The sequence below is a fragment of the Ambystoma mexicanum genome, chromosome 8 (assembly GCF_040938575.1).
Source record: "Ambystoma mexicanum isolate Mex_15411 chromosome 8, UKY_AmexF1_1, whole genome shotgun sequence".
NCBI lineage: Eukaryota > Metazoa > Chordata > Amphibia > Caudata > Ambystomatidae > Ambystoma > Ambystoma mexicanum.
Genome location: NC_090929.1, coordinates 42,665,154 through 42,681,597, shown reverse-complemented (window position 1 = coordinate 42,681,597; position 16,444 = coordinate 42,665,154). Strand labels below are relative to the sequence as shown.

General features: G+C 45.3%; 1 protein-coding gene across 2 annotated transcripts in view; it reads left to right on the top strand.

Annotated features, from left to right (window-relative positions):
* The window catches only part of TOR1B (torsin family 1 member B), a 63,301-nt gene that overhangs the window by 25,555 nt on the left and 21,302 nt on the right, over positions 1 to 16,444 (top strand). For both annotated transcript variants that reach the window (XM_069609231.1, XM_069609232.1), the window contains exon 4: positions 737 to 864. In XM_069609231.1, coding sequence (XP_069465332.1) covers positions 737 to 864 — 128 coding nt within the window. The remainder of the gene's footprint in view (positions 1 to 736; positions 865 to 16,444) is intronic.

Sequence of the window (16,444 nt, the reverse complement as noted above, 5' to 3'; positions counted from 1 at the left end):
CTGCACTTGTGATGTGCTTTTTTTGCGTTGGCTATGATAATTGCTGCTGCATGGTGTTTGCTTTGCTATGCTGTTATACTATGTATGTCTTAGTGGCGCTGTGGTTGGAATATAAGGTGTTGGTGGGCAGGCCCTGGTCAATTGACGCACCTCTTGTGGCCAGACATAGAGTGACATGGCTTTTAACAATTCATGAGTTGGGACAACATGGCTTGTAAATGGCCTCCTTCTCAAAATCCTACCACCCATCTCTGGAGACCACTTCTATTTCTCCTTGTGCAGTGAGGATCATTGAATGACCGATACACTGGCAGGAGGGCTGCCTCCTAATGCTCCTTGTTTCTGCAGTTTATTTCAAGGGTAGAATTACCTGAACTACCAAATGTGTTGTGCATCCCCAAAACGTTGCATTTATTTACTGTTGAAACCATATCCTTGACTGTAGTGTGGAGTCTTGTCATTGGCTGAATACGCTTTTAAAGGTAAGCGTCTTCATGCATGCATTGGTTATTGTATTTCTACCTGACCATAAACTAGTAGATCGATTTGTTATTTATTATGTAGCTGATTTTAGCTAAGAATTGTACTGGTGGTCCACCTTGGCATTTGTTAATCTTGTTTGTAGGAAGTGGTATCTACTGTATTTGCTTCATGAAAACATCCTTTGAGTGCTGTCCTAGTGATCATTGGTACGTTCTGTAGCTTGCTGGTGTAATGCTTATTTTTCTGTTTTTAGCAATGCTGGTGGTGACCTAATAACCAAAGTGGCTTTGGATTTTTGGAAGAATGGAAAGCAGAGGGAAGAGCTGCAGCTGAAGGATGTGGAGAGCATCCTCTCGGTCGGCGTCTTCAACAATAAGAACAGTGAGTGTTTGGAGGGGGTTCCAAGAAGGCTGGTGGTGTTTGGCCTCTTTCAGCATCCACTCTGGATAGCAGCATGTTGGTGGGCCCCTCAGCTCTTCATACTGACCCAACGGGACACCCTTGCGTAAATCGCCTCCTTTTATTCAGTATGGAAAAGTATCCACTTGGAGTTAGAAATGGTATCTGAAAATATAATGTACTCTTAGTTTATTTGACACACTATTCAGAGCAGCCAATGGCAGCATCAATCTACTTATCAACTTTCCAAGGGAAATGGTGGCGTTGAGTGTTCGTGTTTAAACCCTCCCCACCCTCAACATACGACCCCTGTATTTGTGTCCATTAGCAGCACATCTCAGTGGAGCTTTTTTGGACTGCCTGCCATCTTCTTGAGCAGTAGCTTGATTCTGATGGAGGCGGATGGAGTTCTACAGAGGCATTGTAATGGAACGAGTAAGGTGCTGTGTGTGGAGGGACTCTCTGTAACACCTTATTCATACAGTAGACCCCTCTTTATAATGCAGTCCCAACTATGAACTTCTTAAAGATGGTAGAAATGTAATCCCGATTCCTCGCACTGGCCTTTTGTCGGTGAGGGAGGTGAGAGTAGGACAGTTGGCGGTTGTGTGGTACTTCTGTAGAAATTGAACTTTTCTGGTCAGGTGGCAGGTTTCTAAAGTCGAGGTTGCACTGCACAAATGAGGTCGCAGATCATAAGGCAGTACATTTTGTGATCCATTCGCCAAACAGGCAAGCTCCTAAATCTTTTTTGCCATGCTGTCTACAGAAATATAGCATAAGCGACTTGTGGTTTATTTAGGCAACTTTTGTTCTGCTTCCGAGGCATTCCTCGATATACAACATTGATGTAGTCCAGTGTCTAATAGAAGCATTGACTACATTCTATTAATACTGTGTAAATATCCCAAGAGGTGTGAAACTTTGACTATCTTTAACCAGTCTCATTCTTTCTGCACTTTAATGTTAGTTCCGAGGGCTGGAACTTTCGCCTCTCAACTCCCGTGATTTCTCACCATTGTCTATGCTAGCTATAGCTAATGGGAGTTCTGTTCCAAAACTTCCAGGCAAGTAAAGATCACAGACCTCTTCCTTCGGGTTTACAACTTGAAGTCCCCATTGGAGAAGGTCTGCTTGTCCCTGCAAGACACTTTCTGGATTGGTGGAGTTTACTCGGGGTTTAGTGGATTCTTGTCCCATTAGCGAAATTGCTCTCCCTAAATTGGAAGGTGGAGTATCCAATGATCTGCATATAGCTAGCATTCCACCAAACCTCCCCATGAAAGGTCTGTGACGCTTTCTGTGCAAGTGGGGCCACAGGTGACTGGCTCTGGAGAACACATGCTCTCATCCAAGCAGAGTAGAGGCCAAGCGATTGAATTCAAGCCAGTATTGTGATGTTATTTTGCCTTTAGTGGCACTTGCGATCTTATGTCTCCTGGTGTTCTGGGAGAGGCTGGACAGGTGGGATGTTAAGTGTGATTGGGGAGGAAAGCAAGGTTGCTTTTACTAAAGTGTTGGTGTGAGGCTGATCCTGAGAGGCTGTGCTCTGCTTCAGAAGTTTGGACACATGGTGATGTGAGGTATATTGAAAACAATTTAGAGAAGTTGGGTGCGTTTTGCTGGAATCTGGTCATCCAGGTGGTGCTGTGTCACCAGCTCGCAGGAGGGAGTAATGACGTCTGTACTCAGAAGACCACAGGAAGCATTGATGAGAACACTGACTTTCTTGAGGGAACTCTTTTCTACGATACACCCCTCTGCTGGGAATATCAAAACCGAGGGGTAAATCAAATGAGTGGGGAACACGTGCCCCGCCAAATATCCAAGCTGCAAGGAATTAAAACAATACATTAATTATAATGGACAGTGGAGATGTCCTTCCAAGTCTGTCTTTGTTGTAAATTACCTTAAGCTAACGCAGGAGTCGGTTTCCTATGAGAATGTAACAACCAGAATTCTTCCTTATACTAGGAAGAGGCGTATGATGTGACAAGGAGATGGAAGGCGGGCTTACCACCGTAGAAGTCACTTGATGTGGTCTGGGAGTCGGTTGACAAGGACAGGAGAAAATAATAAATTGGAAGGTTAGTAGGGTGGACACCTGGGCGACACATGGGTTGCACTAGGGCCGGGTTGGTGCACAGTTGCTGCAGAGCATCCTTTTTCTGGAGTCCGAAGGTAAGGAATTGTAGGTGGGTATATAACAGAGGAGTGTTGTTTTTGCGGTGGAAAGATGGTCAGCGTAAGCTGGCTATAGGTGCTATGGTGCGGAGTGCTGTATTTCAATGTGGAACAAGGCAAGGAGTACATAAACCCTAATACAGTGAAGGAGTCAGTAGGAATTCAGACTGGAGCGGTACAGTAAATGCCTAACTGGTACCTGGGAGAGCCGTAGCAATCCGGCAGTCGAGCTGAAGTCGACCACAGCAAAGACCAAGGGAACCAGGCATAGGGCAGAGGAAGTCCGAATAGCAGACCGAAGACACTGCTGCAGGAACAGAGCGGCCAGACGACGCTATGGAAAAAGAGTATGCACACGGGCACCCCGAGGACCGAAAGTGTTAACACTTGATGCTCATAGGTGGCTGGAGACCACTTGGTGCCAGCATAGGTAAGCGGTGGCATGTTGGGCAACTTGTGGAGTGAAGATCAATGTGACCAGGTCTGTTTAGCGGGTGAATAGAAACGTCCTGTATTTAAATGGTTGTGGCATGAGGTGGGGGCTAGAGTAGAGGTACATGTATGTCTGGTAAGAATTTAGGTTCAGAGTGAGTTGTTAGTCACAGGATGACACGGGCTAGCATGCCACACGTAATGGAACAGTCTTGTATAGCGTGACTGCTCTGGTTTTGGTGGCCTCTTGTCACCAGGTTCTGCGTGGAGGCTGGTGGTTTAGTGGGAACTTGGGAAGATGGGTCTCTTGGTTAGTTGCTTACATGGGCTTTGTGTGGGCCCTTGGTGTAGCGTAATGAGGCGTGTTGTACAAAAATGAGTAGGTGTGGGGCAGGTGCAATAGATACGATTTGAGCCTATTGTGGGTACTGTTTCCTTGTTGTCGCTAATCGGTTGGTGTGGAGTGTACGGGGAGCATGAGGCATTGATTTCATTTTGGGATGGAGGTAGCAGTGGGTTATTCGTCCCTCTTCAGCATGCGAGTTGTTTAGGACCATGGGAGAGTTCCAGGTTCCTCCATGTGTCCTTGCAGTTACCCCACCTTGTTGCAAGTGCCCCCCAAACCTCTTGTCAATGTGCATTGTTGCAGTAGCTGGTATTACTGATTTATATTTATTTATGGTTTAGTAAAAGCTTCAGTGTTGGCCCAGCATGCTGTGGTCTTGAGGCATCACTTTTTGAATGAGTAGTATTAGATCTTTTGACTTAATTGGTTTTGATTATGTATCTGAGGTTCCTGAGAGCACACGGAAATGCGTGGGATATATGGTTGGTGTCAGTGGTCAGGATGATCATGTCAAAGTTGAGGGATGCTGCTCTAGGCGTGTTATGACCATTGACCCGAAGAATCAAAAATGTGGTGCTTATTTAGTCGATATCTGACCTTCTGCGTTGCAGGCTGATGGACTATTTGGCTCTAATCGAAAGTGGTGTCTGCGCTTCTGGTTATCCAGTGTATATGGTGATGTCTGTGCATGCTCTGGAAGGGTGTCTGCATATATTGTTTTTCAGCTTCATGTGAGGTGGCAGTCATGGTATACTGTAGCTTTGTAGACCCAGCCCGAGTGCTTTACCACGAGTTATGGACCCTGCAGGCTGAGTTAAAGGCTTCAGTGCAGCTATTTTGTCCTTATGTGTGGGGTGGTAAAAAAAAGCTATGTCTGGAGTTGTTGCTGGGAACGAGCCAGTTTCCAGCAACCACATTTACAATTTTGAGGGAGGGCCACCCTCCCCCACCAAGTAAAGTAATGTAAGGGAAGGGTGTGTGTTTGCAGCCCGGGGGAGGACCCTGCGCTGGCACCAGGCTTGTCCATGCAGAGCTCCTGTGATCAGAGGGAGCACTGAGCTGAGCCCTGCCGCCATGGGGCCAGCAAGACAACGCAGTGCAAAACTGGTTCAAATCCCTGTCCTGTGCTTGGAGACTAGCCTCTGGTATTAAGCGTGTAATAAGATTAATACCAGCTTGTGTGGCCCAGAAATTGGCCAATGGTGTAGTGCCATACCACAACCCTCAGGACATACTTGAAAAAAAAGGGGCAGATTTTCAGAACTTTCCAAAAGGTTAGTGGTTGTCCTGTATTCAAAGTTGTGTATGCATGAGGTTTCAGTGGTTACTGGCAGCGCCTTTCCCTGTTGCACTGGTGGACTGTCACTAAAAGAGTTACTTGGTCTTATCACTTTCGTGGAGGCATGAGGGAGGAATTTCCCTACTTGGCATTTGTCATGGGCTGCCTGGTGAGAGATGCATTGTTTTGACTTGAAGCTTGCACCAAAAGCCATGGCATGTGGTACAGTCTTCAATGTAGTCTTGCTACAGTATTTGGGGCATGGTTTAAGAGCTAATCACAGAGGTCTGTTTAGAGGCTGTTGGTGTAGTGCAATCTTGCTTGCGCCAGCATGTTGACCACATGGATTTTGTGCTTGAACGCTAGATGAGGCACGATATGTCTGATCTGTTTTGTGTGGGAAAGCAGTGTTCATTTAGTATTTGATCTGTGGCTCCTGAGGAAGGGAGCCGCCAATAAGGTCCCTGAGCTTTTTTTAACCACTTGTTGAACTACAGCAAGGGGTCCCATCTCTGTGGATGTCCGAGGTGAGTGGTGCTGGATTCCAGTGGAATGCCGCATGTGGTGGTCCCCATGGTAGTTTTGAAAGGGGGCAAGTGGGTTGTTGAGTAGGGTAATTTTTCTTAATGCTGTATGCTCTGCACTTCAGCTCGACTATTCCTCAGGATATGGCTGGGGTGTTTAGAAAGTGTCTACATTTTCTTTTTTTAATTTCTTTTTTATGGTTGTCCTAGATAGATGATGGGGTCGGCGCTGTTCTTCTCATTGGCCTGCATCTGAGCTGTGACCAATGTAGGATGTTGGATACCTCTTTTGCAAGTAGTTGCTGGCAGATTGTTTCCAGGGAGCTTGGCAGAAAAACTAATGTTGGTGATTGATTGGGTAAGTGAGGGGTAGCGTTTTGATTTATTGGGTGTGGTTTTATGAACTGTCCTTAGGACCCAGGCGATTCCTTGTTCCTTGAGAAGCTGAAGTCCTGAAGTCCTTAAGAGCTGGGTCAAACTGATTTGTTTTAGGATTAGTTTTGTACATCTGCACCCAAGGCCTAAAATAAGCAGTGTCGCATAGCAATTTGCTATGCATTTCTGTTAGTTTGCTAATCAAATGGACACTTGTGTAGCAAAGATAGCTATTTAAGTTACCCTCTTTAATGAAAACAGCTTGCCCTGTATTCCTTTTGCCCTTCTCTTCCCCCTCTGTTCTCTGTTCACTTCAAGTCCTAATGGAGATAAAGTGCAGCAGTAATAATCTCCTCCACTCTTAAGTGCCAATGGCATGTGTGGGAGTGCTGGGTAGGAATTTCCTTTTTCTTTTTCAAATAATTGCAAACCAAAAATAATCTGGATGCTTCTTTTTATTAAGCTTTCTATATCCTGTCTGGCAAAGACCAGAATGTGTCAACTCCTATATATTTTTTTTTTAAGACAGTCCTGCAATTCCATTGCTAAAATGTAGGTAGTTAAATAATGCATGATTAGAGTATTGATACTGTAAGACACTGCATCATCTCCCTGCTTTACAGTAAAGTGTAGGTTAGTGTATCTAAATTTCATTGTCAACTATATTTCATTTTGTTGGGGACGATGCATCAAATTGATGAGTGAACACTTTTGAAAATGTACATGATCAAATGCTTTTGATGGCAAACCAAAGTTCAGTAACCTGCAGGTTGCATACATCTTTCAACTGGTGCTCAACCTATGAGCAAATCTATACTCCTAGACAGTCTATATTATCACCCATTTGCTTTATATCATGTACCATGACATTGAGATGACCACAAACTACAAGATTCCATTCTGTTTGCCCAGTTCTGTCTGCTGTCCAATCAACTGTGCTGGGACTCTTTCCTCTTACATAATGAATACACAAAGCAAACTAGATGCTCACACAAAGTAGTGATCAATAGTTCCATCCAATCTGTAAATCTGTAGTTCTATTGCAATACCAAACACTGTAGTTGGCCTCAAGAGCTTGCTTTGCTTTGTTTGCTTTATATTTTACCACCTGCAGGAGACAGCTGGCCAAACTTTTCTGGCCCTTTTTTTATCATCTGTGTCCATACATGCAGCTAACCCTTTACATTTTACAGACACTCAGCTTTGGCTCGCAAAGTCTTTTTGCCCACTCGCATAGTAGAATACATTTTATGACGGCCGAGTAGCACTTCAAGCGGTGTTTAAACCTTTATGTAACATTTACTTTGTTTCCAGTAAATGTCAAACAAAAGTTTCACTGTGCATGGCTGGCCGCTGGGTGGCAGCAGTGTGCCAAACAAACCAAGTTGTAGTGACATGAACCATTGTACACAAATCACATGTTGTGCTCCATTGGTATGGGTCGGGTGCTTTTCTCTTATGTTGGATAGGGAAACTAAGTTATTCGACCTGCAGGTCTAGTTGAATATTAAAGAATTTGCAATGCTTGACTTCTTTGTCTTATTTCAGCAGTTTGCAAAACTGCTTTATTGGTGCTTATTTCATGTCCTGGGTACAGAACTTCCGGTGACATTAACAACATTATTACACAATTGCTAATCAAATGGGTCTGTTTGCTAATCAAAACATTTTGAATTAGCAAACTCTGCTAATCAATTTATGCCTTTTACATCTCTGGTGGGCATGGATAATATAACAATCCCATCTGAATTGCAAGTGTTTTGTACTGCACTCCTGCTCAGCGAGTGGCTGACAAGCTCTCCATCTGTAAAGGGGTGGAATGGTCCGCATGGAGACTGGAGGGGTCTTGAGTTCCCAGTGATCATGAATTTGTGATACGTGGCTGAAGTGGTATGATGGTGTTGCAAAGTTTTAGCTTTGTTCATGTAGTGTACAGCTGTCTTGTATGGTGCACTTCTGCCATTTTCGTGTGGCCTTGCTGCTCTTGACCCTATAAGGAAAGGTGGTTATTGGTGAAATTAGTCTACTCTCTTGTGAGGCAAAACATCTTGGAGTGATCTTCAACACCATACTATCCTTCTCTCCTCACATCAGATCTTGCCAAGAAGGCCCACTTCCAGCTGTATCTCCTCAAAGTTATTCTCCCTTTTTTTTTCACCTCCCTAGACCACGCCGCCCCCCCTGCCCCCCCCCCCCCCCCACTCCCCAGAAGCTGTGTCTCCAGAGCTCTGGTTCTCTCTAGGTTGGACTACTGCAACAGCCTCTTAATCTTTACTTCTACTCTTGGCCCTCTTCAACTCATCCAGAACAGGGCCGCAAGACTTATCCTTGGCCCAAGCCCAGGGACCACATTTCTGCAGCCCTGAAATCCCTCCACTGGCTCCCGGTGACTGCAAGGATCAAGTTCAAGACCCTCTGCATCGTCCACAAGGCTTTTTGGGGCAGTGGCCCTTACCTTCAACTCTCTCTTCCTGTACCTTCCTCCTAGAGCCATTCGCTCGTCTACCTCCACTCTGCGGGTGAGTTGCTTCTCCAAGCAGAGATTGGGGGGTAGATCTCTCTTCTCTGCAAGTGCCTCCCTCTGGAATGGCCCCTCTCCGCCTTGAGCCGGACCTCCTTAAATTCCGGAAACTCCTCAAGGCATACCTTTTTTTTTTTTTTTTCTCCTTTCTCTCTCTCCCTCTACCCTGTTAACCTTCCCTTGCTCCTGCTCTGCTGCTGACTGGCTGTCCTCTGAGTCTTGCAGGACACCAGGCCCCCTGCACTTGCCGCCTAGCCTTGCTTGCACTGCCTCCTGGCTACCCTTGCACTTCTGGGCTGGCGCGTGCCCCTTGTAATTCCAACCTCCCAGCACAACTCAGGGCTCTGCTGCTCTGGGTGCGCTTCCCCCTCCTGTACCCTCTCCCCTGCACTTCTTGTTTGCGCATTGGCACAATCTCAATGCCACAAAGCCTAGTAAGATCGTTTGTCTTGTCATCCCTGTGTCCCCCCCCCCCCCCTCTGACTTGTTGTGCCTTTACACTTGTGTATATGCGCATCATAAATAACAAATAAATCAACAAAGGAAGCGGCAGATGTGAAATCTGTGATGTTGATGGGTGCGGGTCTGAAGTACCCCGTTGATCAGTGCCAGAATGGTGGTGTTTAGCGGCGACACTTGGGGATGTTTATCTGGAGGTATTACAAGGTCTTACAGCACCATCTGTCTGGATTGGCAGCTGGAGTGGGGGTGTGGGGGTAGAGCTAAAGAGGTGAGCTTTTTAATAGCACAATGTTGATGCAGTAGTCTTGTCAATTTTTTTAAAATTTTATTTGGTAGTGGGGCTGGTGAGTGATGGTTGGAGATTTTTTAGAGGGGCGTATGTTAAACTAAGGGTACATGAAATGGGGTGGGTGAAGCGTAGGGCACCATCCAGAGAATGTATTAGGATGGTCTGTTGGCTGTTTGTGGTAGCTCATTCTTCCCATTCTCCAAACGGGACTGTTTCAGACAGTTGTGTATGTTCCTGTTGGGCTTATGACATTTTAGGGGTGCCCTCAATTGGGTCAAAGATGGATGCTGATTAGCAGGGTTTTGTGCTATCCCTCTCTACAGTAGCAGCTGGGGGATGGCAGTGGCAAGTGCTAACTGCTCCCAGGTAGCCCGGTTATCGTGTATCCAGGGATGTTTGGAGAATGTTGCATTTCACCTGCATCCTTTTCCCCTTTTATAGGCCCTTCATTTGGCCCAGAGTTGTTTGGGGCCATTGTCTCTGTCCTTGGTTCAATTTGTGCAGTTTCCAAGGGATATTCGAATCCTTGATTAGTTGTCTTGGTATTGGTTAATTATTGGATACTGACCACCTCTCCTCTCAGCATGTGTAAACGCGACTGGTAGTATTGCTGCTATCATGGAATTGTCCATACTTGTGTATATGCAGCATTCTGTTTGAGCAGGGGGGTCATCTATGGTTCTGGTGATGTCCTGTGACTGCTGCATGAGAGTTTGGGAAACACTGGGTTGCCGAGTGGGTGGGTTTCTTGTGCACTATTTATTTTGCCAGCTCTCATACGATCTACTTTGCACTGGATTCCGCAGTGCTGGTGGCCCACAAATGCCTACTAGTCTGAAGTCTTATGGGTTTGGGCACACTTCTTGGCCTTCAAGTTTCTGGGGTTGGAAGTGGTATTGGAATCCCTTAGCAGGTATACTATGAAAAAAGCCATCTCTGAAGCCAAAGCTGGTTACTTTCAGAATAGATTACTTCTACCTGGGAATAAACCCAAAGGGCTATTTAAGATTATTAAAAATCTAGTGCCACCTGACTGTGTCCTACAAGCCGTGGGACCCTGTCTTCATCTGGCTTAAATTTTCCGCTGTCACGCCTGAAGCAGTTGCACCTGTGTTTGCCAGACTTAAGCCCACTCATCTTTGTATAGATGCCCTCCCTTCCATTTTGACAGGACATATTAGTGCGAGTCTTATTTGTTGATAGCCTTTCCTTAAATCACGGGATTGTGCCAGACGTCTTGAAATCTGCACAGATCTCTCCTCCCTGGACACGGTATGGAATATTGTGTACAGCCTTTGCTGGTCATTTGACCCAGTTGGTGGTGCTAGATCTGTCGGCTACGTTTGATACTGTGGACCATGCCATTTTTTACTATCCTGACTGGAAGCCCTAACTCGGATGCATAGTCCCGTAATCGCTTGCTTCAAAAAAATGTTCTTGCAGGGAGACAGCAAGTGGTCAAGTTGGGCCTGTATACTTTTAGCCACTTACCTACCAATTGTGGGGTGCCACAAGGTCCTCATGCCACGCATCTCAATACTGCAGTCTTCGTACAGCCTTTGATTGCCGTGCTGTGTCTGTAAGATGGAATGTCATTTGTATGCAGAGGATGCGCAGCTTTGTGTGAAAGCATCAGATTCTTTTTGGGCCCATGATGGGTGTTTGAGAGCTGTTGTAGGACAATGAATGATGGTTAATGGTCTCCAAACGAATCCATCTCAAATGGAGTTTGTTGTTAACCCTTTCTACCTTAAAGACCCAGAGATTTCTGGCCCCCTGATCCTTTTAGATGTCGCCATTGCCTATGCCAGCAAAGCTAAGCATCTTGTGCTTCTGTGGGATGCTGATCTCTCTCTTGCTGTGCAGAGCACGAACACTGGAGTATCTTTTGATCGGCGGCTGCATTCCCCAGAATTACATGCTCAAGTGACAGGGGCACATATGAACCCCTACTTTGACTATTCTGACCAGTCTTTTGACAGGTAGCTCTTAGAACCTTTTATTGAAGATGTGAACTTCAGAATGCAGCTTTTTGAACTTCCCACATATCATGGACCACAGAATTGGTGAATGGATGCACTTTTTTTTTTTGTGGATTTTTTTCAATGTATACTCTTCAGTTTCAAAATGCCCCAGGAAAATCATGGTTCAAGCAGAGAGGGTGAGATTGCATAGTAACATAAAACAGCATTCATACTGGCATAAAATCACTTCATGGAACTGTACCTTGCCAACATCAAAGTAACATTTCTATCACAGCTGGCATTTGCCCTGCAATATATTATGGGGGAGAATGGCCCAACCACCGTTTCTCCATATATTTAGATTTAATAGGGACAGGTGTCTGAATAGGTTTGACCTACACGTGTTGGAGAGTATGGATGCGCAAAAGGAGGGAAAATGGGTCCCTTCCCTCTGGAATCTTGGTAAGCTACCGTGTAATACCGCAAACGTTCTCTCCATTGCCCAAGCTTAGTCCTCCCCAGACCTTGCGAGGGACCTTCAGGGCTCTTCCAACACTGGGCCAGCTGAGTTTCGAGCGAGGGTAATGAATTCAGAGTAACCAATGGGAGAATGCTGTTACTCTTTCAGGCGCTCACTATGCCGCATACAGCCCAACAGATGAGGGGTGTATTGGCCACTTTTACTCCCTAAAAATAGGAAAATACTCCATAAAAATGGGGAGTTAAAAACATCCACATGGAAGCTTGTGCCCCTGGTTTCACCCACAGAGCTCCATGCTTATATATTTGGATCAATAGTGCATGTAGTACCACAGGAAGAAACTGCGATTATAACTGCCTTATTTTCCGAAATAAATGAATCTCTCTCTTGATGTGCTTGAAGAACTAGGTGCAAAGAAATAAAACATGTCCGTTTTCCAGTTAAAACCTATTTTTGCACGCTTACAAAAAATACTCCAATTGGGATTTGGACTTACATTTGTATTCCCTTTTTAAAAAAAAAAAAAAAACTCCCAACTCTAAAAATAGGGAGTAAAATACACATACTTCCAAATCTCATCTAGAGCACTGGCCGGATGTGTTTATTTTAGTTCTCTCCTTCCAGAAGAGTTGGGCATGAAGCAACATGCGTCGCCTTTGACCTAGTGATCTGATCATGCTCGTCCCCCGTTCCCCCCCCCCCCCCCCCCTGTCCCCCCCCTCCTGCCCCAGGACTGTGATGAGAAACCTGTTATGAAATTATGTATGTGTTTCAGGCTATACACACACCACCATCTAATTTATATTTTAAGGCATTCCTTGGTAGTGCTACACCTTGATGTTTTGTCTGATGTGGTACAGGTAGAGGACCACATCTCTATTGGGATTTGGATTTGTAGTCTTTAAAGCTTCCTCCCACAGTCTCATGTAGGCCAAGATTTCTTACCCCATCTGCCCTATCCAGTAGGCGATATAACTTTGAAATTTCTCTTTTTGGATGCCATTTCTAATTGATGGCATGAGAGGTGTGGGTAGTTTGTTTCCTGCTTCTCCAATGGCGTGTTTTGTGATCCAGTGGCCAAGATGGATATATGCAAACAATTCTGTTTCCAGGATTTTAAACTTGGATTTAGCCTCTGGGAATGGGAGTGTTTGGCCTTGTTGGAAACACTCCTTCAGGTTGCCCAGCCCTCCCCCAGCCAGCTCTGGAAAGCTGTTGTATTTGGGGGCTGAAATCTGGGTTGCCTACCACTGGAGATAAGGACCTTACCTGCCTCCCACAGGTTACCCAGAATCTTTATCTGGGCTAGAGTCCTAAGTGGAAGTAGTCGCCCTCAGGTGGCCACCGGTATTACGGGCCTCTTTTCCCAAGACTAGCAGATCCACCCCAGTTGGCCCTCTTTTGCTGCCTGGTCCATTTCACTCTGATTCGTGTTAGAGGGGCTGTGTAGCAATGGCAGAATATTTGGGCAGCCAGCAGCAAGTAGCGGCTGAGATCGTGTACCCAGAGCCCTCCAAAGGAGGCAGGGCGGAGCATTACCCTTTAGGTTATTCGTTGAGGTCTTACCTTCCATCTGAAACGGGGCAATTTATTTTGCAGCTTCCTCGCTTAGGCACGTTATCAGGAGGCTGCTGAATATGTATAACAGTTTGGGGACTAAGTTCATTAAACCACGTGGATTCTTCCTATCCATGAAATATCGTGATTGGTCCATCTATCAAGATCGGAGTCGAGCTGTCTAATTAGTGTAGCTAGGTTTTAGCTTTTGGAGGACCCGCGCCTCGTTTGCTTCACCCCTAGGTATTCCAAAACTGAAGTTTCCCATTGCAGTCTTTGGGTATTTTGTAAGGTATTTATCATAGATTCTTCCTCATTTATGTTAAGGCAACTTGCTTTAGCCTAATTTATCAAAGCCTGTGCAATTTTTGCATCACAAGCGCTCTACGATTACTCTTGGCAGGGATGTGCCTGCTTTTGGTAAACAGCAGAACATCTGTGAGAATATCCTCTGTGTACAGGGTTACTTAATGAGAAGTGCTGTTTCCTAATCAGCTTTTGATATCCTCCTTAGAGAAAAGAGTGCTAGCAGTTTGTTTAAATTGAAAAGAGGTGGATGGCAGTCCCGATTGCCACCCGTGGCCAACTCGATCTGCTGAGCAAGATGAGGTTTGTTGATTCGTAATCCTGTGCTTGGAAGTGTGACTTTTACTCAGCTATAAAATTGGTACCAAATCCCGTTTCTGACATCCCTGTTAGCAAGAACTGCCAGTCAACACTGTCGAATGCTTTATTGGCGTCTAGTCCTGCCAGAACGTGAGGAATTTGTTCTTGAGCAGCCCGGTTAGAGGCCCCCCACTCTCCCTCCTTTACCCATCCTATTTGCTGTGTCTAATATTGTTGTGTATGGACTAGTGCTTGTGCGATCAGAGAGCTGGGCCTCCAGTTTACTCCAGGCTATCAGCAGTTCTCTTTGGGCTTTTAAGGCGGTCTCATTTTTGTGGACTAGTTTGCATTGTCTCACTTCAGCTGCCAACAACTTTCTAGTTTCTTCCTTTTTATACAGGTGTATGTGGTGGTCTATGAAATCAGTGGGCTGCTCTACGCATGAATCTGTAAGAAACGGATTTCGGGAATGCAGATGAAACTAATGGCGTTGATGCTTGCAGGTGGAAAGTATCCGTACCGGTGTGCAGATATTATGAAAATCTGTGTTTGGTTATCGACTGGGCAGGTTAGCCGTTTTGCCAGCCCCCGGATTGTGAAGTGCAAAAATTGACAGACCGGTTGTTTGTCTGACACAGACTTCCATGTTTTGATTCATGTGTAAAAGAACATTTGAAATTGTAGAAAAGCAAATGTTCTTCTGCCAAATGAGCAGTCTCTGGGGGATAGCTCAGGGGCAACGTGCTCGTCTTGGAAGGAAGACAACACTGAGCAACACCGGTTGAATCCCCGGGTCCGCACTTAGAAACCTCTGGGTATTAAGCACGTTATAAATAACCTATCCTATCGAGACAATACGCCCACAAAAGAACTGACATTTGCTCGACTCTCTCCTTCCTAGAATCTTTGCACTCAAATGACCTGCATGACAAGAAAGGGGAGCAGGTAATGAGCTAAGAGTGCCACCAGAATGTGAGAAGGCATATATTGCCCTCAAAGATTCCACAGTACTAAATTCTGTTAAGATGACTGGTCTGCGATCACATTATGGGGATATGGTTCCACTTTCTTGAAATTGGCTACTTATTCCCAACACTTTATGCCCTTCATTTGGTTACCTGCCCAGTTTTACAACCCTCATTCGTTGAGACCGAGCTTTAGGCCTGCACCATACCGATGATATGGTTTTAATAACCAGCGCTTCAAGGTGCGGCTAGGTTTTACATCCCAGGTGGTTATCACCAAGGTCCATCTATGTATTCGATTTGATCAAACTAAGTGAGGAAAGTCTGAGCCTGCCTTGCTTGGATTTGGTACTGTGATTGGTATAAGAACGCAGATCTATGCAACAAGTGCTTAACACACCAGGCAAAATCTTCTTTAAAAAAAAAACCGAAATGCTGCCTGCTAATTATGCTTTTGAGACAGTGCTTCCCAATGGATTCCTATGTAATCCGTCCGTTTTAATAGAGCAGGTGCTAAATGGAGGCAGAGAATCTACTGGTTTTGCAACTGCCTAACGATCTCAAGCAACCGTAAAACAAATTGCACTTCCAAGATAGAGGAATTCATGGTGGAGGCGTTAATTCTGCTCTGTGCGTCTTCTATGCCTTGTGTGAAAATGAAAATGGGCTGGAACAAGAAATGGGGGGGGGCATTAAAGCATTGCACCTTGCTCTTTCTATTTTCCGCTCAGCCTGTTGCAAAATGACCACATGAGATAATTCTGAACCACTGGTTCCTTGTTCTAGGCGTTGATGTTACCAGGAACCCCCACCCATGGGTGCTTGTGGGAATGGTGGAATTCACATAAGTCACTTCTGTCTCATAAACTATACATACACCTCACCTGAGAAGGCGGCTGGCACTGTCAAAACGCAAACTGCTGGCTGCCACCTGTAAGCCCAAAATACTGTAATGCATGTCTGGTAAGCAGATAAGTATCTGATGTAGGCCTGTCCACAATGGTGGGCCAGGTTTCTGGGGTTGAAAAGACCTTGACATGTCTGCTTGAGCCCTTCATTTCCGACTAGGCATTGGCCAAGGGCAGTAAGTCCCTCCAAAGCATACCTATAAACTTGCATGTATTTGGCAGCTGTCACCTGCAATGGAATCTATTGACTCACTCACTCACCCACTACTTTTGAATGCATTTAAGTAGGCGCTCACATGCTAAAAATAAAGGTTTTTCACCTGCCCTGGCACCACAAAATGTTCCGAGAAATGCCCAAAGTCTGATGGTTTTGCAAGCCTTTGACACCTGGCAGAGAAGGGCTGATTTGCATTGATAAAACTATCCTTTTTCTGACAAATTTGATAGCTGAAACAGTTTGAACCTGGAATTTTAAAGACGGGAGTGACGTGTTTTTCCTGAAAAGGAAAGGGAATTTTAGTGTTGGTGAAACTATGTGAACTGTAATTCTGCCTGACAAGTGTTTAAGCATTGGGCCGTTCATTTGGTTTGTGTATTGAGGCACAACTTAGTGAGCCTATGGGGTGACGGGAAGCACATGTTGCTGCTTGGCCCATTTGGAATAGTTTT